The sequence below is a fragment of the Limanda limanda genome, chromosome 7, assembly GCF_963576545.1.
Source record: "Limanda limanda chromosome 7, fLimLim1.1, whole genome shotgun sequence".
NCBI classification, from domain to species: domain Eukaryota; kingdom Metazoa; phylum Chordata; class Actinopteri; order Pleuronectiformes; family Pleuronectidae; genus Limanda; species Limanda limanda.
The window spans coordinates 5,682,050-5,707,440 of record NC_083642.1 but is presented as its reverse complement, the minus strand read 5'-3'; the positions used below and the strand labels follow the sequence as shown (position 1 = coordinate 5,707,440).

The 25,391-nt window shown below is 42.1% G+C and overlaps 2 protein-coding genes across 2 annotated transcripts; one reads left to right on the top strand and one right to left on the bottom strand.

Annotated features, from left to right (window-relative positions):
• Positions 1–11,558: 11,558 nt before the first annotated feature.
• zmp:0000001088 (trypsin-3) lies at positions 11,559–16,494 on the bottom strand. Its single transcript, XM_061075370.1, has 5 exons — positions 16,440–16,494; positions 13,810–13,969; positions 12,659–12,800; positions 12,292–12,558; positions 11,559–11,729 (listed from the first exon to the last, which is right to left on the bottom strand). Exons 1-5 carry the CDS (start codon positions 16,492–16,494, stop codon positions 11,559–11,561), a joined length of 795 nt encoding a protein of 264 aa, XP_060931353.1.
• Positions 16,495–20,833: 4,339 nt separating this feature from the next.
• On the top strand, positions 20,834–22,351 carry LOC133004645 (trypsin-3). The gene is made up of 5 exons (XM_061074118.1): positions 20,834–20,888; positions 21,016–21,163; positions 21,317–21,455; positions 21,551–21,796; positions 22,196–22,351. The coding sequence occupies exons 1-5, from the start codon at positions 20,834–20,836 to the stop codon at positions 22,349–22,351; spliced, it is 744 nt and encodes a 247-aa protein (XP_060930101.1).
• Positions 22,352–25,391: the final 3,040 nt, after the last annotated feature.

The window sequence follows — 25,391 nt, the reverse complement described above, 5'->3', positions numbered from 1 at the left end:
CCCGGAGGCGGGGGGGCACAGTTTTCCACTTAATGAGAGTATTATAGAAGCCGCATGGAATCAACACCCAGATTTTTATCTAAAGGATAAAAACATTGAGGCAGCGACAATCAAAAGTCAACGATTAGCAGTGGAGAGGGATGTTGTGTCTGAGACGCTTCGTCCAATCAGGTGCTGCGACCTTCGTAATGCTGACAAGATGTTATTTCTTTTAACGTTAGCTGTTCTGTTGCGTACTTACATTTAAAAACAAACTTCCTCCGACGTTTCTACCAGCGCTAAAGTAAAACAAAAGTATAGTATTGATTAATCCAGACACACACATCCCTCTTCACTATTGGTGATTGCTCCTGAAACTCACTAATGGGACCAATAATCTTTTAACCAACTAATTATGATGTCCCCACAAGGTCCATGCATCTTCTGCATGAACTGAAGGACTCACTCGTTCCAGCTTCTCTTTCATGGACCAGTGGTTATCAGGGCACCGTCCACTCCAGAGACTGAATCTGGTGAAACAAGCTGCAACCTGACACAGATGGAGGTTTAAGTGCAGCGATGGCGGCTTGTTGTGGCGAAGCCTCGTTAATCCTAATTACTGCCCTTCACTAATGAAGCCATTAGCCCTGTTGTGTAGCCAGAGGATCACTGAGCTGCTGCTGCTGCTGCTCGTTTCTGTCTCGTTCTGTTTCTCCTTCACAAGTGGCCTTTAATAGACGATACATGTTAGTATCATGCACGTACAGTAACCTGGAGACGAGGACCTGTTGTAATAGTTGTTATGGATTATATGCATATTCATCACCAGCTTTGAAAGGCATTGCATCACAACATAGCGGCAGATTGAATTGCATCCTGTTACAGCTGCACAGCAAAGCCACAGATTGATATTCGTGAATCAGGCGAGAATTTGGAGGAGAGAGTTTTGGAGCTCTGGTTTTCAGGGACGTGTGTCTGTGCTTGTGGGGACGAGTTGACCTGAAGGCTGAATATACTTATTAATCTGTTGGGACAGTGAAATGCAAATGCATGAAAAAAGTCCATTTTGGCAGCGAATCTGCACAAACTGCTGCTGGAGAGTCAGAGGATGAATTATTTGGTAATCAAGCATAATCATGAAGTGGCCGAGAGAGAGCTGCTAAATCAAAGTGACAGGGGAGCACAACAAAAAAAAAGAAAATAATTCACCAGTGAATTATTAAATAATCATTATGTAACCATGTCAGTTAGGATGTTCCCTCTGCTCCTCACTCAGGGTTCATCTGAAATATTCTGTGAACAGCATCATCCTGCGTGTCTGCTGCAAACATCTGGATGCAGAACATAAAGAACATACAGATTCTAAAATGCTCTCACTCAAAACCATACGCACGCACTCAGATATAACGTCAAAATTCCCAGACCAAAATAATGCAAACACAGAAACCTTAAGATAAGCTAAGTTGATCCTTTATTTCCCACAACAGGGACATTTTCAATGATCCAGCAGCAAGTGCAGTTAAATATTGATATCTGTAAAGTAGTAAGTAACAATACTTTACAGATGTCAATATTTAATATGGAAAAACTTTAAGTTAATAAATTAAAAAGTAAAAGTGTGTACAGAATGACACTAAGGTCAGAATACTCCACACGTCTTAATTCGATTATAGTTTATTCTGAGTTTGACCCAATTCAAGTTAAACTCAAACTCAGACTTATATATTAGATCTTAATTGGGTTGTAATTGTAATGTTAGCGTCCATGTAAACATAGTCAATGATGATGTATGTCGAACATATGGAGATGAACATAAGGTCAAAGCAAAATCTAAAAATCGCTGGTTGTGTTTCCTGTATTTGCTCATAATTCAGCACATGTGATGTCACACTGAAGATATTCTAAACACGAAGCCTCTCACTACTTTATCTACTAGTTCAGCCCAGATTGCACAAAACCCAGTTCGACAACTTCTCTCCAACTTCTCGTGCTGCTCGTCTCTCATGAGGAGTCTCTCAGTATCATGACTTCTGTTGTCCTTCTCCTCCTCCTGCTGCTGCTGCTCTGGAAACTCCATCTAATAAGCGGCCGCCTCATGATACCTGTCCTGGTTTGGAATTGACCAGGCGGGAACATGGATTCTCTGAGGATCACGCCCCGTTGACTCCCAGATTGCATCAGCCTCTTTCCACCCCCCCCCCCGTTATTGATTGCCACCCCTTCTTCTCCTCCACGAGTAATCACTGCCTGGCAGCGGGGGGGGGGGGGGGGGGGGGGGAGTCGACAGAGGCTTGTTCTATTCTGCATACGGATGAGATGTAATCTGTCTGCTGTCTCCAGCTGGAAGTGCCATCGGGCGGCCGAGGGGCACGGGAGCGGAAATGACTCTGTTCCGTTCAATCATTGTTCTCTTGTTGAAAGTCGCCTTCTGGACAGAGCTGAGTGCGAAAAGATTCTTCACGTAAACACAAGGAGTGTGTGTGTGTGTGTGTGTGTCGGGGAGGGTTGTGCGTGTGTCTGTTTGATGAGCAGCATCCACAGTGAAGGGCGACAGCTGCTGTGACCTCTGACCTCTCCGTGTCCGGCTCTGGACCTGATTCTCTCAGTGACAGGGATGAAGTTTAGAGTTTAGAGTTTGCCGGATGGGCCCTGACACCCCAGCTGCAGCGGAGAGGAAGATCCACGTCTTCTCCCAGATCCGTAATCTGCAGAGAGTCCTCGTGGTGAAGGCGGCTCAGACCCCGGATGTGACACCGCGTGTTCTCCCCGACACGGGATCCAACGCGTCTCTTTCATTGTGACTCAGGGAAGCTTGTTAAAGTGGCTTTTTCTTTGGGGAGATCGGTTTGCCAAGTACATTTAGGATTCTGTCTGAGCAGGTCAACTTCAAAGAAAGAAAGTGGGAGCCAACCCACCAATCAGAGCGCAGCAGCCTCCCTCGGCTGCTCTTTGCGCGACAGCTCTGCTCATCTCCTCTCTGTCCTCCGCCCAGATTTGGACGGATGTGTGATTATGTTCTCTCCTGAGCGGCGGCATCATTTCAGACAGTCGAGCTTCAGAGCTCATGAAGATTAATTGCTCCGCTTCGTCCTCTTGCTTCCTTTTCCCTGACGCAGATCCAACTTTGTCTGGTTTCTTGGATGTCAAAACAAAAGTCCCTCTGCTTCCCTGTCTCACTCGGAACAACACTGCCGCTGGTTTAATCGCTGTCGTCTGATCGGAACATTTCAGTGGCTCTCTGGGATCTTATCTGCAGTTTGGATAGATGTTGTCTTCGTTTGTTGAGCTCACACTCTGAGAGCGAGACGTGCAGCAGAGAGGTTTTCTCTGTGGTTTGTTGTTAAAAAAAACCTGCGTCTTATTCCCGGATTAGACAGGAGAGGCCAGATGTGTGTTATTAAAGAAAAGGTTTGCGATATTTACTCACATCCAAACACAGCACAGCCTCACGTCTGGCTCTGAACACTGATGGGAGCTGATAGGCTGTTGACTCGCCTCACGTCGCCCCCCCCCCCCCCCCCCCCCCGCCTCTAACTCTCAGCTGCTGCTTCTTCATTCTCACCCGGAACGTTCGACTTCCCACCGTCTGACAGTGACGCGCGAGGAAGGCGAGACACAAGTGTCACTTCTGCTCCGTCGAAAGTTTTAATTAGCACAGTCGCTAAATTAGTCATGATTATCTTCAGCGATCGTATCTACTGCACATGGGTTTCATCAAAAGGTCAAAAGAAGGAATCACATCCTTCGCTAGAGTAAAAGTATCAATACTGAAAAGTTAATTTGCGATGTTAGGCGTTTACATCCTGCTTTGAGATTCATCATTTTAATTTTAATTAGAAAAGTACTGGAAATTTTATGGCCACGTTAAAAAATACATTGTTCATTTGTACAGTACATTTCAACATTTCAAGAAACCACTGTTAAATGGGTACAATCTATTATTACTGGATCACCAGGCAGTGATTACCTTGTGCACCAGGGGAAATATTAATTTGAGTAATACTCTTTTGATTCTGGAGTTGACATCCAGGTGATGAACTATTGGTGCTGAGGGAAGGTCAAAGGTCAACAGGTATGAACGTGATATAGAAAATATATCATGCATGGTTCAAAAAGGCATTTTTCCAGGTATCATCATTGTAAAGAACTATGAACACAACCTTAAGCTTCATTAGATCAAAACATGATTCATGTCCATCTGGTGGGGATGACATCATTGTGACATCATGTGAGAAAATGACGTCACTAGGGTAGTGATGCATTACTGTTACTTTTGTAACCAAAAGCATTTGGTTGGATTATTCAATAACTACTCATCCAATATCCATGAGGAGGGGTCGGGGCACGGCACAAGGAAGAACTCATTCAAATATAGAATTGATAAAGATGAACAGGGTGGAATCCAGGAATCTAATATTTCTCAAACATGCTGAAATAGAGCGTTTGGGGATTTATGCTCGGCCCAAGTTTCTTCTTCTCCTCATTTTGTCTATTTACTTTACTATAACCAGATCACACATGTATATCCTGTAGCTCTCAGTTAAATGTTCCTTCTCTCTAATAGTGCATTAGAACGATAAGGCTGCATAGAATAAAAGCAACTTAAATTCGCTGCTTGAGTGATTGAACCGGTGAAGGGACGACAGAAGGAGCCATGACACTGAACATGTTGCCATGTTTTCACCAGCGAGATGATAAAGAGGAGGGAGGGGGGGGGGCGATGTCAGTGGGCTGTGATCTGAGGCTTCGGGGGAGTTATCAGCAATATCTCCTCCACAGAACAAAGTGCCGGCTCCCTTTGATGGCAGCCCTAAGTTAGGAAACATGATTAACGTGCTCCACTTTCTCCTAATTCTCCGAGGGCGGACTTGATAAATCCACCGAGCAGCAGAAAGGACGTTGAAGGGAGCAGCGGCGAAAAGGGAAAAAGGGATGGAGGGGATGGAGGGGATGGAAGCAGCTTTTTCAAAATGCATCCTCCATATTTATTCTTTACATGCTACAGACAGAAAACAACAAAGCTGCGTTCTCGCCGTCTTCTTTTCTGCGCTTGTTAATTAACAAAGAAACAGCGTCAGTGAGACGTTTTCATCTCTGAATGCAAAGAGTCTCACATGAAAAGAGAGCGATGACACATTTCTGCATCTCCAACGTCTTTCATGGAGACTGAAGAGCTGTTGTTTGAAATTATCATCCCCCCCCCGCCCCCCGTCCCGCTGCTCAATACTAATCACCCTCTGTTTCGCGGCGCCTCAAACCATCGCCGGCTGTCACACGCCGACATCTCACATTATACTTAGAGACTCAAACTGCTTTTGGAATTGTTCACCGCGACTAAGATTATTTGTGCCGTCTTCTGTTGGAGGGATTTGTCGGTTCTGAAAATCCTCCACATCTGGGGGGTCAGCATCTCGATAGGATTCACCTGCACAGCTGGTTACCCCCGGTTACTGGAGTGGCTTAGATCTTCTGAACCCTTCCCACTACATATGTAGATAGAGAGAGTGTTTTCTCTGCACCAGTATTCACGCCATTGTTGCAGGATTATGACAGAAAACAACATCAACGTCCCATGATGCACTTTAAATGTTTATTTAACACTTAGCATTAATAGTTTTAGATTAAAAGCATGTTGGATGATCAGGTTTAAATGTCGTAGTACGGTTGCTTTGCGTCAGTTTGTGCTGTGACGTGCTGCTGATCTTATTATAATACGATATTTTAAATATTAGGGACGTATGCTAAAACACCCAGTCTGTGACAATTCCAAATATAAACCTGTTCGTCTTTATCTGCACGATAATTCAGATCATAAGATATCACCTCTTCTTATCAAGAATAAGAAGAGGTGGAATCTCCCGAGAGAAAAGACGGAGATGTTTTTACTTTTGTAAACGCTGTGAGCACAATGCATGATGGTTAATGTTGCCTGGTTGCTGACCATTGATTGGACATTACTTTTCAAAATGCACTGATGGATACTCCAGCATATGGGGTATATATAAATTCACTTTATAAACACTGGACTTTAAATTCAGAGGAATAAAATAGACATTAACAAGCCCAGTTATGCCTTAAAGTGTTGTAAATGTAAATGTGTGTTCCCCAGTATCACCGTCCAGTCCCGTGTCCATGACTCCATAAATGTCTTTTCTTTAAATTCAGTTGTCCTCTCCTGAGTGTTTCCTGCCAGAAGTGTCTGGTCGTGACACTTTAAACTATTCATCTTCATTTAGTCTCTATCGCTTCTCAATGGAAACAAATGGTCTCAATTTAGACGTTTAGCACCGACTGATGGTAAAAGTGTGTCGGCCAATTTATGAGCCAACTGTTAAATTGAGGAGTTTTTTCTTCCACAACTAGAACCAGTGATTTATTTTCTGTTAGCGAACGATTTGTCGTGACAATGAATACTGAGCGGAAGTTCACTACCGCCTTGTGAGTCTGGAACTTTGGAGTTTTCAGTTTAGTCCGAACCAAATAACAGGTGTGTTACGGCTCTAAAGGTGTGTGTGTGTGTGTGTCCAGTGTGTGTGTGTGTGTGTGTGTGTGTGTGTGTGTGTGTGTGTGTGTGTGTCTGTGTGTGTGTGTCTGTGTGTGTGTGTGTGTGTGTGTCCTCTCTCCAGGTTCCACCCTCCCCCTTCCATACGTGGTGGATCAAACCAGGATCCCCTTCCGTCAACAACATGTGATCAGTTTTTCTTCATCTCTCTTTTTCTTGTTTTCTTTTTGTTACTCCCCTGAGCTTCTGGGGATATGACTCATCAAGGGTCCTCAGACCTCAGTCTTATATTAGTCCAACCAGAACTGGTGGTGTCGGTCTGTACAACAGTTCCGTTAGTTGGTAGTTTGAAGTGTAGTTTGGACAGATCAGCCTTTCAGACCAATTGCAGGAAGTTGAGAAAGCATCAAACAACAGAAGAAGAAAAATAAAAAGAAGAGTCTTACAGGATAACTGACATCATAACAATACATATGTAGTACAAAATGTTTTATTCTCTCTCAATTCAAATGTGAGACTAAAACTAACCAGGTCAAATGTAAACAATGGAACAAAGACATGAAGCTCGGCTGCAAACGCCCAAAGTCCAGTTTGAGTCTATCTTTGGTTTAATACATCCATTAAAAATGCTTTATGTACAACAGATAAATAATCACTGACTCATTCCTCTATTTCTAGAATGTGGTAATGAAAAATCTATTCCATCTTCTGCATATCTTCCTCATGCTCGTCGACCCAGATTCATGATAAAAACCCTCGTGGCTGAAGCCATGTCAAAGAATTAAGGAGAGAAACTGTTAAAAGGAAGAAATAAAGTGCACGAATCTCTGCAGGGTCCAAGGAGACGGAGGCTGTTTGTGAAGTTGAACGACTCTTTGGTTTTTGAGGACTGCACAATAATCCGGTCATGTTTCCATCTCAGCTTGGGTCACGCCTCGCAGCTTCCTGGCACTGGACTGAACAGTTGCTCGGCCTCACAGACTCTGCACCTCTGCTGTAAGAAGTGCAGGCGACCGGGACACACACACACACACACGCACAGACACACGCACACACACACACACACACACACACACACACACACACTACTCGTTTCAGGTTCAGTTTGATGTTCGCAGACACAACACTTCAGAGGAAAAGGTAGATTGTAACAGAGGAGGAGGGAAGAGCCAGCAGGCCTGCACCTCATCTGTTGTTTTTCTGCTCCTCATGCTCTAACGATCAAATGCCCCCTGGTGGTTCAAATGAGTCACGTGCAATGTTAATCTGCCCTCAGCAGCCACAACCTTTAGTTTGGTTCATCTTCAAAGAGGTTGTGTGAATATTAAAACATGTGCTGTCAGCAACAGGAGATTTCAGCCCAGATACCTGAGAAGTATTTTCCTAAGGACTCTGGGGAAGAGTTTTCACATCCTTTGCTTGATTATTCATTTTTAACCATCTGCTCCAACAAATCTCAGAGGAAAAATGCTCGTTTAAATCCAGTATATTTATCTCTCATTAATATTTACTACTCAGAGTGATTTTCCCCTTTAATCTTCAGACTCAAGTCAAAGTTTAAGGCCAAAAAGAGGTCGAACTATTCCGTTTATTTTAGTGAGTTTAACATTTGACAAGTTCACATTAAAAGCTATGATTTAGAGCTGATTGTTAAATTATCTTAATTGGTTTGTAAGTGAAGACGTCAGCAAATATTAATTATTGTTGCTGACAGACAGACAGACAGCAAAGATAATAAACTGGTGTTTCACTTTCCCTTTTCTGATTCCTAACAAATGTTGTTGTGCAGAAGCAGCTCAGGCAGCAGGCGACAGGACATGCGATGGAGAACGAGCCTCCCTCTTATTCAGGGCCACTGGACTGTGATAGGTCGGCTTCGCCTGAGGAAACCGATGAACCCGACTCGGCGACTCAGGTGGAGGCCGATCAGCTTGTTAGAGAAAACAGGGGGAGGGAGGAAGAAAAGGAGGAGGAGGAGGAGGAGGGGAAAAACAAGCAAGGACTTTTCTGAATCGGGGCCAGAGAGGAGCAAATTAAACACTCAGAAAAAAGAGACAAAACGATGACTTTATGTTATATTAAGGATAATATTTGCCACGTCTTTTATTTATTAATTAAATATAATTAATTAATCAATTAATTAAACTTATATATACATTAAAAACACAATTTATTTAATCAAATCACTCCAGTTACTTGATTTATTGACACTTACCCAACATGACAGAAAACACCTCATTAAATGTGACCCTTAGAGTTGAACTTATGTTATAAAGTCACTTATTTTCAAATTACACAATGTTCTTGAACAAGGAATAATACAGGGCAGTACCAGGGCACTTCAGGGACCAATCGGATTTAAGATGGGGCCCACCTGGCCCCGCCCATGGGATTTATAATCCCCAAAGTATCATCCAAGTACTTTTTCTACTAGTTTATAGGTACTCTTACTTAACTAAAGGATCTGCATACTGTCTTTTTCCAACCAATACCTCAGCTCTCTACCTAAAAAAACTTTACTCTTTGAATGAATAACACACATTTGGTCAATTATAGATGCTGGTGGCCTCTGGGCAAGAATCCATCATCATTATAAAACTCAGGAGAATCTGTCCATGGACGGTTCAAAGTCCGTTTTCACGACTCATCCGACATTAAACCATTTGCCTCTGTGAGCCAGCGAGCACCTTTACGGAGCTTGGGATCCACCATGTCAGCCGATATACTCCAACACTCCCCAGAGAGGTGGTCTCATGCCAGAACAGAAAAGAATCCGCCTTTAGGTAACCCAGCCTTTAAAATCAGAGGCATAAAGACCCTGAAATCCATCAATCACATGTGGCACTGACACGCCCGTCACCACAGACACACAGGGCAGAGCGGTGACACCCGAGACGCCGCTAAGTAGGCCATCAACTATTCATCCCGCCGTGATACGCCTACACCTCTCAGGTGTGATGACGTCCGTACTGATTTCACCGGCCGGGGCCTAGGTTGGCGCTAGCGGGAATCACTGCCAGCTGCGTGAGGAGTCCGGTCACGCATCGCAGCCAGATTGCTCACAGGGAGGACGGGCACCATGCATATTTCATGAGGGTTTTCTAGTTTTTTGGATCATTCATCAGCTGTTTTAGCAAAGCTGCTGACAAGCAAACCCAATGCTTACACCGGAGTGAGATTGCTGTAGTTTTTAAAAATTCATCAGTGCAGGGACTTGTTAATTGTCGCCCCTCTAATTGCTTTACTAACACATCCTGAAGAGGACTGCCAGTTATCGACCCAAACGTTCTGTGTAGTCGCTATAACAGCCAGGATCAGCGTAAAACCCCCCAGAGCTGCAATGTCTTCATTACAAGTGAAGAAGTCCGTCATGATTGAGTCATTTATTAATTAAAGTGTATAAAACAAAGAAAACACACAGGTCATGATGTCATCACACACAACGCACAATTTCCGTCTCCTGCTCCACGCACGTACTCAACGCTCACACTTAAAGGTGCTTCATGCATAGTGCCGGGTTTATGAGAAGACGAGTCCACAGATAAACCACGTGAAATTGGCAGAAATCATTCACATACGACAAACAGCTTCTTAATTATTTAATTATTATTAATAGAGTTTGTTGACGTTCAGATTGATTCTTTAATGGCTTTTTATTTTGTATTGATTATGCAGAGTTGGTTCAAAACAAAAACACAAAAACCCACAAAAACAACGATTCATTATTTTCATCTTCAATTCCAATCTTTTATTATTTTCTTGCTCAATTTATTAATTTTAAGGTTAGAAAACAGCCAACGGTAGCATTTTCATATAGTTTTTTTTAGATATATATGCAAGATAGTCAGTTGATGAAATTGAGATTTTAAGAATTAACTTGCAATATTACGAGAATAAAGTTGTAATGTTACATTGATAAAGTCATAATTGAGAAGAAAGTCGTTGTTTAGAGCAAAGTTGTTGTCTGAGCTTCACTGAGTTTCTGTGCAGGCTCACTGGACTGTACTGTACTGGACTGTACTGGACTGGACTGGACTGGACTGGACTATACTGTACTGTACTGGACTGGACTGGACTGGACTGGACTGGACTATACTGTTCTGTACTGTACTGGACTGGACTGTACTAGACTGTACTGGATGACTGGACTGTACTGGACTGGACTGGACTCATGATTTGCAGCGGTAAAGAACCAGTTGGACCTGGTTCTTTGTGAGCACTCTGATTGTGTGCGATATGGCACCTCTTTCCTGATGTTGTGGTAATGTGGTCAATATATACCCTGTTTTTTTCAGAGGGAAGATTAAGCATCATGTTTTGTTTTTGAAATGTTTTTAAATAGATGAACAACAGAAAACGATAAATATTCAAGCTTGTGAACCTGAAGGAATCGTTGGACAAGATGGGAAATCTGCTTTTTCACTTTCTGGAACGACAACAAGGCGAGAAAATTGAGATGGAGAGTTAGCTTAGCTTAGCACCATCATAAATCTATGTTTTAACATAGACAAAGTAAACTGTACAAAAGTGAAACCAAACACTCGACCGGCATCTTGCACTTTAAATCATCAAATAACTAATTAAAACCAAACTATACAGAAGAATTATCACTTGAACAAACTTAAAATAACAGGAACCATCTAATTCACGTGTACTTTGACGTTTTAGTTTGACCCATCCACTAACATGGAGGAGGCAGAGTTCATACCTGGCTTCACTTTTGGTCAAGTCGTCACTTTGGGTTTTAAACTAAAAAAACAAATTGCATGTGGTAATTTGATTTGCATATTCCAGAGCTGATAGTCGACGGAGATCTTATTGGCTGTTTCTTGACTTTATGCTAAGCTACGCTAAACCTCTGCTAGCTGATCGAGTGGTCCTGACCTTCTCATTTATCTCTTAGTCGTGAAAGTGAATTATTGTGTTTCCTAAACATGTTTCAACGATTCCTTTAGCGCATGAACATAGAATCAAATGTGCACAAACGATGAAGAGAACATACGACACATATCAAATCAAGCGGAAGAACCTCCAGTCTCTGCCGAGTGTTTTGTCTTTGTCTCTTCAACGATGCGTCCTAATTGTTGTCACACCGGCCGTAGTCGCTGGAGATGGTGTTGTCTATCCACCTGCGGTACTTGGACACGGCAGTGTAGACTCCAGGAAACATGGGCTCGGCACACCCTCTCCCCCAGGACACCACGCCGTAGAGCCGCCCTTCACACACCAGCGGACCCCCGGAGTCCCCCTGAAACACAAGCAAGAGTCGAGCTTTACTGGAGAGGCCCTTAATATACAGAATTTAAAGTCTGATTTTGTTTGTTCTGTTACCCCCGCCAATGGAAGGATCGGTTACATTTTGCAGCGGATCTGAATAAATGCCACTTACTGGTCATGCACAACGGCAGCTGAAACCCTATGACTGTTTGAGTGGATGGTAAAAACTTTATGGGCGATAGCACTAGCAACAGTCTAGATAATGAACTGGGCATTAGCCTTGGTGGAGGTGCAGTAGTAGCCCCAGAGGAGCGATGACACTGGAAGGTGTCATTTTACAATTTGAAACAGATACATTCTATTCCACTGGGAACAGACTGTTATTGTTGGGAATCTGGGAACTCAGACTGTGTTTACTTCCTGGTTCTCTGGTTGGTTTGTGTGTGTGTGTGTGTGTGTGTGTTTTTGTGTGTCCTCCCTCACAGTGAGTGCTGCTGGCTGCTCCTCTCTGTCTCTGAATCTGTTCCTGCATATTGAGATGCTGTGGATGCAAATCCTAATAATTAAAGCCATTGGTAACGAGCTCCTCCCACCTTGCAGGCATCTTTTCCACCATTGGTGTAACCAGCACAGAGCATGTTTTCTGTGATGGCGCCGGAGAAGGACTCGGTGTTGTTGCACTTCTCTGTGGAGACGACGGGGATCTTGGCGGTGCGGAGGGTTGAGGGCATCTGGCCTCCGCTGGCGCTGGTGTATCCCCAGCCCGACACCCGACACATCCGGCCCTCCGCTATGGAGGCGTCCTGCCTGGGCAGCAGAATGAGGGAGACGTAGCTGTTCAGATAGACCGGAGCCCTCAGCTGAAGAGACAGTGGACAGTGTGATCAGTTAACCCTAAATCCAATTTAGTCATATGGAGAAACATTTAAAAAAAAATAGAAAGTAGTTAGGATACTGTGCCTTAACAAGCATAATGTCATTGTTGTTGTTGAGGGCGTTGTGCTCGGGGTGGGGCACCAGAAGTTGGGGCAGGATTTCCTGCTCTGAGCCCTCATAGACGCTCAGAGAGTAGTCTCCTGCTACTACCATCATGTTGTCGACCCTGCAGAGATGCAAAGCAAAGTCAAGCACATGTTCCGTGACAGCTTCGCTCTGGGCCGATGCTCCGTGGTCTTCAGGCGACCACTTGGTTCGTGAGACAGCATGAACACCTCTAGGCTTTAATTTACATATTAGGCTCCAGTAGCAAAGTGACTGGGAAAGAATGACGACCACAGTGACTTTTTTCCGGAACTTTTAGGTAAAACCATGATGGCAGCATGGTGGCAAGAAGGTTCTGGGTTCGATCAGGACTTTTCTGTAGGAGTTTGCATGTTTTTACATCTGTCGGACTAATTTATGCAAATGTTCATCAGAAACCCTTCATTTCTGGTGTAAGCATGACTGGTTGCTTGTCTTTATGTGTCGGCTTTTTGATACGCTAATGATCTGTGTGATGTCAGCTCCAACTCCAAAAACACGTTATTTCTCTGAGCTTTTAACTGCTGTAAACAAACTGGTATTTATCGACTGGCGGGGAAGCGGCGAAACGCTGACATTTGGGAAACTTGACAACACACGGAAATGTATCGTGTCATTCAATAAAACGCCAATATCAGTTTGCTGACTTACTTTTGTAATCCAAGACGCCGCAGTGAACACCGATCATTGTCCACGATTATTGCTTCCTCAAGAGCCAAAGTGTCGGTGATCTAAATGAAGGTGTTGTGTTGTGTTGTCGGTGAGCCTCGAGGCCAACGTATGAGTGGGCCTACCAGAGCTCCGGTTTCGCGTGATGCAGAAGTGACTATCCGATACGACTCGGAGAAATGACTGGATCTTTAAATGAAATCCTTGACGCACATGTCTACACGCACAGAGGTCATTGTGTGTCGAGGCGCCTTTTATTGCCGCACACAACTTCCATTACAAAAAGCTGAATCAGGACACAAAGACGTACAGATTACCCCCTCCCCTGACCTGAGGTTTATTTTACCACTTCATCAAGTTTGTGTTTCTGTCACACAGGTTGTGTAACTTTCACACTCGGCAGAGAGAGAAGATGAGCTCACCCGATGTTACAGTGCGCCGCTGTGAGCACCCAGTACTTGTGTACCAAGGAGCCCCCGCAGATGTGCTGGCGGCCTTTGGTCTGCAACGACACCATGTACTTCATTGTATGTGGGCCTGTTGGGTATCCTCCCACTACTCGCTCCTCTGCATTGTCTGAACCTGAAACACACACAGGGATGGAGATAAAGAGAAGCTCCGGGTGGATTCAGAGGGAGCAACACCCGTTGGTCCAGGAGGTTTTTGTGTAAAACCACACAGAGCCAACGCAGCTGTGGTTTTATTACTGTACTTGCAGCATCAGATAGATAGATAGATAGATAGTTTGCTTTATTCATCCCCAAAGGGAAATTAAGTCGTCATAGCAGCCGGTATATTTGAATACAATAAAAAACAATACAATAGAATAAAATAAAAAATATTGAGGTAGAAAGAATAAAAACAGAAACACAGATAAATAGATAGATAAGGTGCAGTGGCAAGATGATGGTAATAGTACTGATGATATGATGGATGGTAATGTTATTGTTAGACAGTATATAAAAATAGTACAGTATATATAGTATATAATATAACATAAAATATATTTATATATGATAGTAATTATACCAATATAATAGCAGTATATAGTAATAATGGCAGCAACAGTATATATAATAATAATAATAATAATAATAATAATAATAATAATAATAATAATAATAATAATAGTAAATATAATAATAAAGAATAAAAGAAGTAAAAGAAACAGCAGGGGGGGGCCGAAGATCACTTAGAAACCATCTCATCCTTGAAGTGCAGTGATTGACAGGGACGACAATCACAGGCGTATAGTGTCCATCACACCTTCCTCTCTTTATATTGAGGTTTGGATCCTGACATGTAGCTACATTTCCTCAAGTGCAAAATTTGATTTCCACTTTATACTCTTTTGAATTCATTGTACTCCACAATTCAGTGGTGCCTTAAAACCTTTTCACTCATTAGTCCAAGTTACTTCCCAGAGTGCCGACCTTTTCCTCCTGCTTTCACTGTGTCGTTTATCTGCAGCAGTGAGTCCTCGTGTAAACAAAGATTGTGGAGCTCATTTAAAATAAGCTGAATCCGTCGTGTTAGTGTTAATTAGTGGCGGCCACCATTGAAGTGTTGGAACACCTGCTGGCTAAAATCTCTTGTTTGTTAAAAACAGACGATGCAGCATCCGAGTGTGGAGGATTTATTTTAATCTTCTTTTTACTTCAAGTGTTTGTTTAACATTTATACCCGAGTGAGGTAACAGCTGTTACTCCTTGTAGGGAAAGCTTTAAACTGTTTAAACTGATCGTCACTTATCAGAAGTATCCCTCAGAATTTAGCATAATGATCTCGTACAATGACAATTGAGGCTTTTCAAACTTCTATATCAAAATGTTATTTCGGTCAAACATGAGTTGACGCTGTAAAGTATAAGAAAATACTGAAGTCCAAGAATAAAATCTTTACATCTCACTGTGTTGGATTCACGACCTCATTTCTAGAGATTGATGCAAACGTCTGGAACTTAATGTGATTAAGTGAACATCAGAGTAACTTCAGCCACAGAGATGTCGTCAGGGATGAAACTGCACCCCCTCATCTACGTCCTAGATGTTGATCCTGAGCTATAATTAGCGGCCAATGCTGCGTGTCAGGAGCTAAGTGGTAACTCTACACAGTGATAACCACCCACATTCAGGTGCTTATGTAAGACCTTGGAGTCGAATCTTTAACAATGAGTCTCCTATTGTGCGTCATGTGGGCTGGATTGTGTAGAATAAGACACGATGCTCCAGCACTCACTTATAAACTTTGCATTTCAAGCAGGTACATGTTATTCAACTGGTAATGTTTGTTATCCACCATTAATGCACATGAATCTACATTTTCCCCTCAAAAAATTACAATTTTATCCGGAAAATAAAAGTCCCAGACCCTAGGCCAGTTCCAGATGGTTATCAGAGATAATTGCCGGGCACAAAAGCGGGTGTTGGCCACGACTGCCTGTTGTTGGTTACTTGTTGTCGGGCTCATCTGTTGTTCCTGCAGGTTTCAGGTTCTTTACATGAATAAGCACACTTTTACTGACCTTTTCATCTCAAAAGCCCTTTATCTGAGAAAAAAACATCTTTGATGGGCACAGCAACAAAGAGCTGGAACAATGACACAGTGTACTCACAGCACAAAGCTTTACATCACGACGCCATGATGTAAAACAATGCTATTTTAAAATAGAATCATCTTTTAATTTCCTGTCTATCCGAATGATTTCCCATATTTCTCCACGTTTCTCCACTTGTGTGATTTACGATTTTCCAGCAAAGACGCTCAGTCATGCCCAGATGAAAATGGCTGAGTCACACTTTCCTGCCAAAGCACCTCAAGGGAGCGTCAGCATCTAAAAGCATCACAGCTACAAGATGTGCATGTTTGTTAAAAACATAGACACAGCACACCCATGTTAATACACATTCAGTTTATGAACCCAAAACTGTGAGAGCGCTATGTTGTTTTTCCAGGATATTTAAACTCAATGTGACCCAGAGGCTAAAAACTTCACTTTAAACCCCTTCTTCATAAACAGCCTGCAGATTCACGATAAAGAGGCTTTACTTACAATTCACAGCCAGTAACTCCAGCAGTATACACAGCAGTAGGGACGGCAGGTCCATGGTGAGACAAAGGGAGCAGCAGCCTCACTGAGAGGCTTCACCTGTGCGCTCCTTGTCTTATCTTAACGCGAAGGCATCACACCTGCATTCTCAGGTTTCTTATAGTTCTTATTTCCGTTCCCATGGTCACCTCCTTGTCCCAAACAGATATATAATTGAAGCTTCTGCAGCACAGCCCCTTGTCTCGCCGCGTCCACGACCTATTCAGGCTTCTTTACCCCCCCCCCCCCCCCCCCCCCCCCCCCATTGTTCACCCATCACCCAGTTTATTGTCGGCCCATTCATTGTCCCATTAAAAGGATAAACTGTGCTTATTGTGTGGTAACGAACCTGTATGTCAGGTCCCGCTGCTCTGATGTTTACCGCCGAGCCTAATATGTGACACGTGACATGTTTCATGATGGAAGCTGTGGGTGGGGATGAAATGGAACGAGTGGGGGTCTCTGCAGCGTTTCTCTGCTCAGGGGGATTTCCCCGAGAAGGACTGATGAGGGACTGATGACAAACAGTGGAGGCGTACGTGTCTGACCGGGTCAGGCCAGCAGGGCTGTCACGTATCTATTCCTGCGGCCGGGTGTCATTAAAAATGGAGCAGGTCTCATCAACCCTCTGATGAGCCCCTGACCTCGGCCCTGTCGTTTGCCCTCGCTGCTGCTGATCGCTGCCGCCAGGCTCCCGGTGCCGCTCTGATCCCGGTGCCCCCCCCCCCCCCCGTGCTCACATTCATCTGCCCGGCCCTGGACTGAGAAGCCAGCTGTACATCACTAAGCACAAAGCTTGTGTTCTCATACTCTCACTCACTGTAAACTCATCAGCCGACTGGAAATAAAGGGGTTGAAGTTAAATAGCTTCCAATAAATCACACTCACTGTAGCATTGATCGGAAGAAGAAGAAGAAACACAATAATTGTGTATAACTCCGCATTTGTAACTTGTTTGTGGTTTTACAGACAGAAAATGCTATAAATTAATATATAACTCTAATATTTAACAATTTTATTTTATATACATTACATTCATTGGATTTCTTTATATTGTATTATATAACAAATGCCACATACACTGGAGAAGCCCATGAAATGTACCAAAAAGTAGAAGTGGACCCTATATTTAAGTTTACGTATACGTAAGCGCTCACACATATATATATATATTTGTGTTTGTGTCTCTGTTACTATTTGATGATAATTAAATATTTTCTAAATGTTTTTTTTGCTGTATTTGATTTTATTACTGAATCTGGGATTATATACATTTGAATATGAGATTTTCAAGGGACCATGTCTGTAATCAAATATTTGGGAAACGTAAAAAACTCAGCCCACTTAAAGAATGATTAATTCATGGCTGTAACCAAGTGTTTGAGTGGAACGGAGCCTGAGATCTGAGATCATCCCCGCTGCACGTCCTCACACCGAGGTGGCACTTCTCAGTGTCGTCACTTCTCCAACAGCTCCAGTGACTCAGCTTCGACCTCCGGATCAAACCTGACGTGTTTCTTCCTCTGAAAAATGTCCTCAGATACAAATATGTCCAGATACTCAAAGATTTGTCATTACTAGTAACTTGGCAACAGAATTCAAGAGTGAATATGAACTTTGGTTTAAAGAAAAGCATTTTTGCCTTTTCAACTCAACACAACTAACTTAGCTGCATAGAGAGAATATTTGTATAACATATCTGTATTGAATTTACTCTGTTCTCTCCAGGAAAACAATATTATATTTAATATTTTACAGGTTTTTATTTATATCCCCCTATCCTGATATCTTTCCTCATAATTACCAAACGTTACGTGGCTTCAGCTGAACTGGTCTGTGAAATAGAAAAAGTGGCAATTATTAAGCACTCACTTGTTTTGCTTGAGTACTTTAAACTAATATGTTTATGACCAACTTTTATTTACTCTCAGGCTTCTTACTCACAGATTCAAAGTCTTTTCTAACACGAGTTTTAACACTTTTACCAAAATTAGTATCATATTGGAACTACTTCTCATAGAAACATCCTGGTACTATACCAGCTAAGTTAAAGGAAATCAAGAGGGAAGGTTTCCAGGAAATTATCTGGAATATTGACCCATAAAACAAAGCATTACTGCCATTCTAGATTTTTCTATTTTTCTATTGTGTGTACGGCAACAGTCTTAAAACCCATGAACATAAAACCATGTCACTTGAGAGCACAGAACAAAGATCTGAACGGAATAGTAAAAAAAAGGGAGGTTTTCTGCTCTTGTGTAAAAATAAATGTTGTCCTGTGGGAACTGGGCTGTGGCCACCGTGGTTCGACCCCCCCTCACGTGTTAGAGTCCTGGGAGGAGGAGGAGACAGTGGGCAACGCCTCCACTCTTTTGATTGGTCAGTCTAGATAATGAAAATAACACTTGATTGGCTGTTGGTTCGATCTCTTGTTCCAGTTTTTAGTTTTTTTCCTCTGGATAAAGATGTTCGACACAACAGCTGGTAAAAGTGAAGCCGAAGTGTCTCAATCGCCCCCTGGTGGCTGGCTGCAGTACAGGTCATAAGTACAAGTAAAAAAATAATCTCAAAGTTCATTTCTGTCAGTTTAGATTTAGTTTTATTTGGTTCTGTACAAACATCAGGGTTGACGACTGAGACCGACTTACGATCATTGGAGAAATACATATATTATTCAATTCTTTCCAGTCAAAAAGAACATTCTGGATTATTCCTAATAATATCTGCAATAGATGTCTTACTCCCATCACAAATATCTACAATCCAGTAGTTGTAATATCATATATACAAAAACAAAACCATTCTAGATATATGAAATATCCAAAAATACATGAGTAAAATTTCAAAAAGTTCTTCACATATGTCATTGGGACATAAACGTGGGATCTTCGCCTGTCTTCAGGCTGTGGGGGCTGAAAGTGACCGAAGAAGCGGAGAGGCCGGTCGTTGTGATGAAGACGAAGGTGAGGACGAAGAGGTGAGGTTTTGTGCTTTATCCGACAAAACAAACAATTTACAGGCAACACCTCTGAGCTCTGGGAATATGATATTTTCTCTATTCTCCTTTTCACATTTACTAGACAAAAGATGAATAGAGAGAAAAGTTTTGCCTGTGGATTATTTTGGGTTGCATTTATAGTGATATATGGTATTAGTTTTATTAAGCTTTATGTTCAATTTTAGAGTTAAACAGTTTGTGTTGCTTACTGTGAGGAACCGTGAGATCCTTGAGATACTGCAGTGGCGTATGAAAAACAAGGGTGTGTAGTGGAGTAGAACCAAAGTCTGTAATGGAGAGGACAAAGGTTACAGTTACACACTAACCTGAAAGTGTTTGTGTCCCTTGGTTCTGTCCTGTGGGGGTCAGTGATTCATACAGGCTTAAAGGGAAATCAATAGAGAACTAATGTCTTTCACGTGATGTGATCGTGACATTCAGATACTAATGAATGACTGAATTTAGTAATTTATTTGTCTATTAATATAAACAGCACAGAGTGAAGACTTCAACATGTTGCGTTGTTGTAAATATGTGTTAAATAATATTCTACAATATAAAATATACACAAATAAACGTGAAACCTCGAAACTCTTTTTTCAGCTTCAGTTCAAGTTAAACGATGCAAATTAAAGTGGGACTTTATTTTGTATTTTATTCACCGACAAGACAGTAAACAATTGCTCTGTCCTGTGACCCAGTAACAATGAGGGCTGTGCACAGGCGTTCCCATCTTAAATAGCATCATATCCCAAGGTGCGAGCAGAAAGGCTTGGCTTAGAAATTGACCAGATACAAGAGAACGTCTGAGCTTTGTCATGTAGTAGGTCAGTTTCTTTGTTGCAGTGGGAGATGGAGGCAACAAGATGAAAAGATTATTCAAACAAAAGATTTGGTTGAGGGTACAGTTACACTATAAAAGGGAACAGCTGAGCACTGGCCCCTCCAGTTGGAGATAATCAGAAGATTGTTTGAGTTTGGACTTGACAGGTAAGTAGAAGGCGATCTAATCTCTTTTTTAAAGAAATAAATGTCATTATAAATATGAGTGTGTGACGATTTCAGGGTTATGATGGTGTTTTAATAAGTCAGGAATATATGCACCAGGTAAAACATTTATTGAATGAATGATAAAGATTAGTCATCCATAAAAATACCTTTAGGTGTCACACACAAGCTGAAGCTTATATACTCTGCACATTTAGAGGTTAGGCCACAAAGCTCAGGGTTTACTGTGACCCTTGGAATAATGCATTCACTTTATTTTACAAAAGAATAAATAGATAATAGAATTTCACACTGTTTTATGTACAAGCTACTAAAAAGTCATGTTTCTTCACTACAGGTGATGAGTACAAATATGGGTTCCCTGCAAAGGTGTATTCTGCTGTTGCTTTTGACTTTCACAGTATCAGGTAAGTTCCTTGAGTGTTTAACATTCCTAGAGACATTCAACCTTTAAAACCATTTCCCCCCTTTTCCTTTTGTCGACAACCTCACGGCCGACATCCCTGACCTGCTGCCCATTCTCTCCGTTCACAGAGGCGACAAGGATCATCGGGGGTCAAGAGGTCCAAAAGTTCTCCATCAAATATCAGGCGTCGCTGCAGACAGAAGGAAGGCAACACTACTGTGGAGGAACACTGGTGCACGCTCAGTGGGTGGTGACTGCTGCCCACTGCTGGAGACCGTGAGTGCCGAGACTAGAAAGATAATTACAGAAAGCGCTACAAGGTTAATGGGCAGGAAGAAGAGTTTTAATAATACTAATGATGCCAGAATGTGTATAGTCACAGTAAAGATGTGGTAGAGGGTATATTCTGAAGCCCTGTGTGACCCTCAGGCTTAGTCGGATGAGGGTGGTGTTGAGTGAACACAACCTGGATATAGACGAAGGATCAGAACAAGTCTTCGAGGTCGAAAGGTATTTCATCAAGCGATTTAACAGCCGAACCTTCGACAACGACATCCTGCTCCTCAAGGTAAACAGGAGATTCGGTCCCTGGAGCCCGTTGTGTGCTCCTGTTCTCTGTCCATGTGTGTGTTCGATGCCCTGACTTTCTGCTTCATGTTTCAGCTAAAACAGCCCGCAAAGCTGAACAGCTACGTCGAGCCCGCTGAACTCCCAGATGGCACAACCAATCCAATTGTGTGCACCGTGAGCGGCTGGGGTGTGACACAGAGGTACAAGCGTGTGCTCTCCCCCGTGCTGCGTGCTGTGGATGTAACGGTGTACAAGTACTGCTGGTATTACTACTGGTCGAGGATCACCCCAAACATGATGTGTGCTGGAAACTACAGGGGTGGCAAAGATTCCTGCCAGGTACAGGAAGGATTTATCTGTTTTATGTTGTATTCTAATGCATGTGTGCAAAATGATGCTGCCTTATATATTATATACTAATGTTAACATTCATTTCCCTGTGTGCTAGGTGCACGTTTGACTTCCTGCAGTACATACTATGATTAACTGCCCCTTTTCATTATTGGTTTAGAAACTAGATTCTACTCTTTTGGAGGGACGGTTGTGAGGCTGCACTTGGACGCAAGACTTTCTTTACAAACTTTAATGCACTAACAAACAAAAGAATGTCAACGTCACTACTAGTGAGGTCACAGGAGCAAAAGAGTTGGTAGGATTCCTTCTCTTAAAGGGGAATCGTCTACTCCTCATGGATTAAGGAAGACTTTCTCACCTCTAATTTTACTTGTGTATCCACAGGGTGACTCCGGTGGTCCTCTCATTTGCGATGGCAAATTCACGGGCATTGTCTCCTGGGGAATCAGCTGCGCAATTGCATACTACCCCGGGGTTTACACCAAAGTGATCAACTACGTCGGGTGGATCGAAGACACAATCAGAGACAACACACCATAAACACTTGATCCTGCATGAACAGTCATTGAGTCTGAAAACAGGCTAACAAGCTCTATTGCTTTATTTTATTACCATTAGCTTTCTTTGTGTTCTTTCAAATGTCCACTTTACACTCTTAGTTTATTAGCAATTTATAATTGTTGGGTTATCGTCTTTAGAGCTATGGTTGTACGTTGTTTATTCAAATTTGGTTTCCTTATAATTCAGTGACTTGTGTTGATTAAATGCTCTGAAATGAGATACAAAAAATGAGTCTGTTGCCATCATGATTGTTATGATTGTTTTTAAAAGCTGTAAAAGTTGTAGCAGTAGCAAACATGTCCAAGCTGTATTAGTTGGAGGTGGGCAATATACTTAAAATAAATATTAACAAATTATCACATGGCCGTTTTTATTTTTAAAAAAAGAGAATATTTCATGTGAAAGAAGTCGTTCAAAAGGACGAACACCTTTCAAAATACATTTGGTCCTTAATACATTAAAGGCAGATCAACTGCTGTATTTCCCTTTATAAAGTAAATAATGCCACGTTCCATTAAGGGCCCTCGGAATGACGTCACACCCGAATAACCCGAGTTGATATAGAGTTCCAGTTGCACGGGAACAATGTTTATGTTAGCCAAACAGCAACGCTTGGGTCTTCTGTGAATCTATTAATCTTTCTTTTCTGTAGTGAATCTTTGCAAAAACGATGTCGGACACAGTAGTTTCCTCTGGCCCTCTCCCTAACACAACAGGTGATGCGAGTTTAGCCGCATGTTGTCTTTTACCCACTGGAGGAAACCTGGTCTTGTTAGGAGAGACGTGTTCCCACTTGGGATGGAGCAGCTCTCTTATCTAGGAATATTACCCAGTCTATCACATGACAACCCAGAGTTGGGACCAGGAAGCAGAGCTGCAGTGCTACACACTTCTCTGCGCACCCTCTGGATCAGTCACACAACCCCATAGAGATTGTGTCTGTCCACCATCCGATTAAATTATTAAATTAAACAATAACAGCCCCTCCCTGAGACGTGGCTGCATCCTGATGAATATTTGAGTCTAAATGAATCTACTCCCCCTAGTCATTTAAATTCACACGTTCCCAGAGGAGGTGGAGTTGCTGCTATTTTTAACTCCAGTCTATCAATTAATCCTAAACCTAAACTCAGCTGCAACTCATTTGAAGTCTTGTTCATAGTCTAGCGAGGTGTTAAGCGGGGAAATTAATGATTGCCACAATGCCACCTGGGGAGTTTCACCTCAGGACTATTATTATATTTTACCTAAGACAGCACAGGTTCTTTGGAATCACTGGGGCAAGAGACGTGTTTAACTAATAAAGATTACTTTCTGCAGACTCAATACGATTAACATTAGACTCAATAGCGCCTCTAAAAAGAAACATGTCAAACATAGTCAATTAGCTCTGTGGTATAACTCAAAGAAACATGAGTTAAAACAAGTATCGAGAAAACTAGAAAGGAAGTGGCGCTCAAGCAACAGTGTTGAAAATCTCCTAGACTGGAAGAGTAGTGTTAAAGAATATAAAAAGGCTCTCCACAAAGCAAGAGCTGCCTTTTATTCAAAACTAAAAGAAGAGAATAAAAACAACCCCAGGTTTCTCTTCAGCACTGTAGCCAGGCTGACAGAGAGTCACACCTCCACCGAACCCAGTATTCCTCGATCCCTAAATAGCAATATCTTTATGATCTTTTTTAATGATAAAATTCTAACTATTAGAAATGAAATCAACCATCTCCTGCCCTCAATTGGCACTAATACCCTCCCAACAGCAGAGATCTCAGAAACGGCTGAGAATCCTTCCCATTACTTAGACAGCTTCTCTCTGATCACCCGTGATCAGTTTACTAAAATAATCTCAGGTTCAAACCCAACAACCTGTATCTTAGATCCTATTCCTACAAAAGTACTTAAAGAAATTCTGCCCCTAATTGATAGTTTGCTACTTAACACAATCAATCTGTCATTATCATCAGGTTATGTACCACAGTCCTTTAAAATAGCTGCAAACAAACCCCTTCTCAAATAACCCTAGACCCAGAGGTTTTAGCCAATTACAGGCCAATATCTAATCTCCCCTTCCTGTCTTAAATCTTAGAAAAAGTTGTAGCCTATCAGCTGTGTGAGTTTCTCCAGGAAAATAATATAAATGAAGACTTTCAGTCTGGGATTAGAGCCAATTACAGTACAGAGACAGCCTTGACAAAAGTCACTAATGACCTTCTAATAGCTTCAGATCAGGGATTTGAGTCTGTCCTTGTTCTGTTAGATCTCAGTGCAGCATTCAACACAATTGAACATCAAATTTTATTACAGAGACTAAAACAGTTATTTAACATTAAAGGAACCCCCCTAAACTGGTTCAAATCTTATTTTTCTGATCCCTCCCAATTTGTGCAAATTAATAATGAGTCATCTGTGCGCACCAAAGTTAACCATGGTGTTCCAGAGGGCTCTGTGCTTGGCCCAATTTTATTCTTAAGTTTTATTTTTACACAGTTAACATATATTTTGTAGAGTATGTCTGCTGTATTTAATTATATTCTGTATTGGGCGCTGTTTACGGCTTGTTGTTTGCGACACTTGATTAGTCCGTAATGCTGTTCAGTGCACATGCGCGTTGTTGTTTTTGAGCACATGTACATCGTGGTGAGTGCGAAGTCTAAGGAATGGACCGAAATACGTTTTTTATCGTGATATCGTGACAGGTTGAAAAGACAGCATCGCCAGTTCGGTATAAGATCAATATAAGGTACGCTCCTGATCAAAATCTTAAGACCAGTTAAAAAATTGCATGAATTTGCATTTTGCACTGTTGGATCTTAGGAAGGTTCTAAGTAGAGTTTCAAAATGCAAAAAGAAGAAATGGGAACAAGAGACCAAAAGTTGTGAGCAGGCAATTTATTGAAAACAACAATTTAACTCAAATAGGCTGTTCATCAGCTGATCAAAAGTTTAAGACCACAGCCTTTAAAAGCCAAAATCTGTGCAAAAATTTGGATTCCATGTAATTTCCTGTCAAGTAATCACACTG

Coding starts and splice junctions, on each gene's coding strand:
- LOC133004645 (XM_061074118.1), top strand. CDS start 20,834: ATGGGTTCCCTGCAAAGGTGTATTCTGCTGTTGCTTTTGACTTTCACA. Junction 21,164..21,316: donor GCTGCCCACTGCTGGAGACC/GTGAGTGCCGAG, acceptor TGTGACCCTCAG/GCTTAGTCGGATGAGGGTGG. Junction 21,456..21,550: donor ACGACATCCTGCTCCTCAAG/GTAAACAGGAGA, acceptor TTCATGTTTCAG/CTAAAACAGCCCGCAAAGCT.
- zmp:0000001088 (XM_061075370.1), bottom strand. CDS start 16,494: ATGGACCTGCCGTCCCTACTGCTGTGTATACTGCTGGAGTTACTGGCT. Junction 13,970..16,439: donor GGAGTTACTGGCTGTGAATT/GTAAGTAAAGCC, acceptor TGTGTGTTTCAG/GTTCAGACAATGCAGAGGAG. Junction 12,801..13,809: donor GCGGCGCACTGTAACATCGG/GTGAGCTCATCT, acceptor GCATCTCTGCAG/GGTCGACAACATGATGGTAG.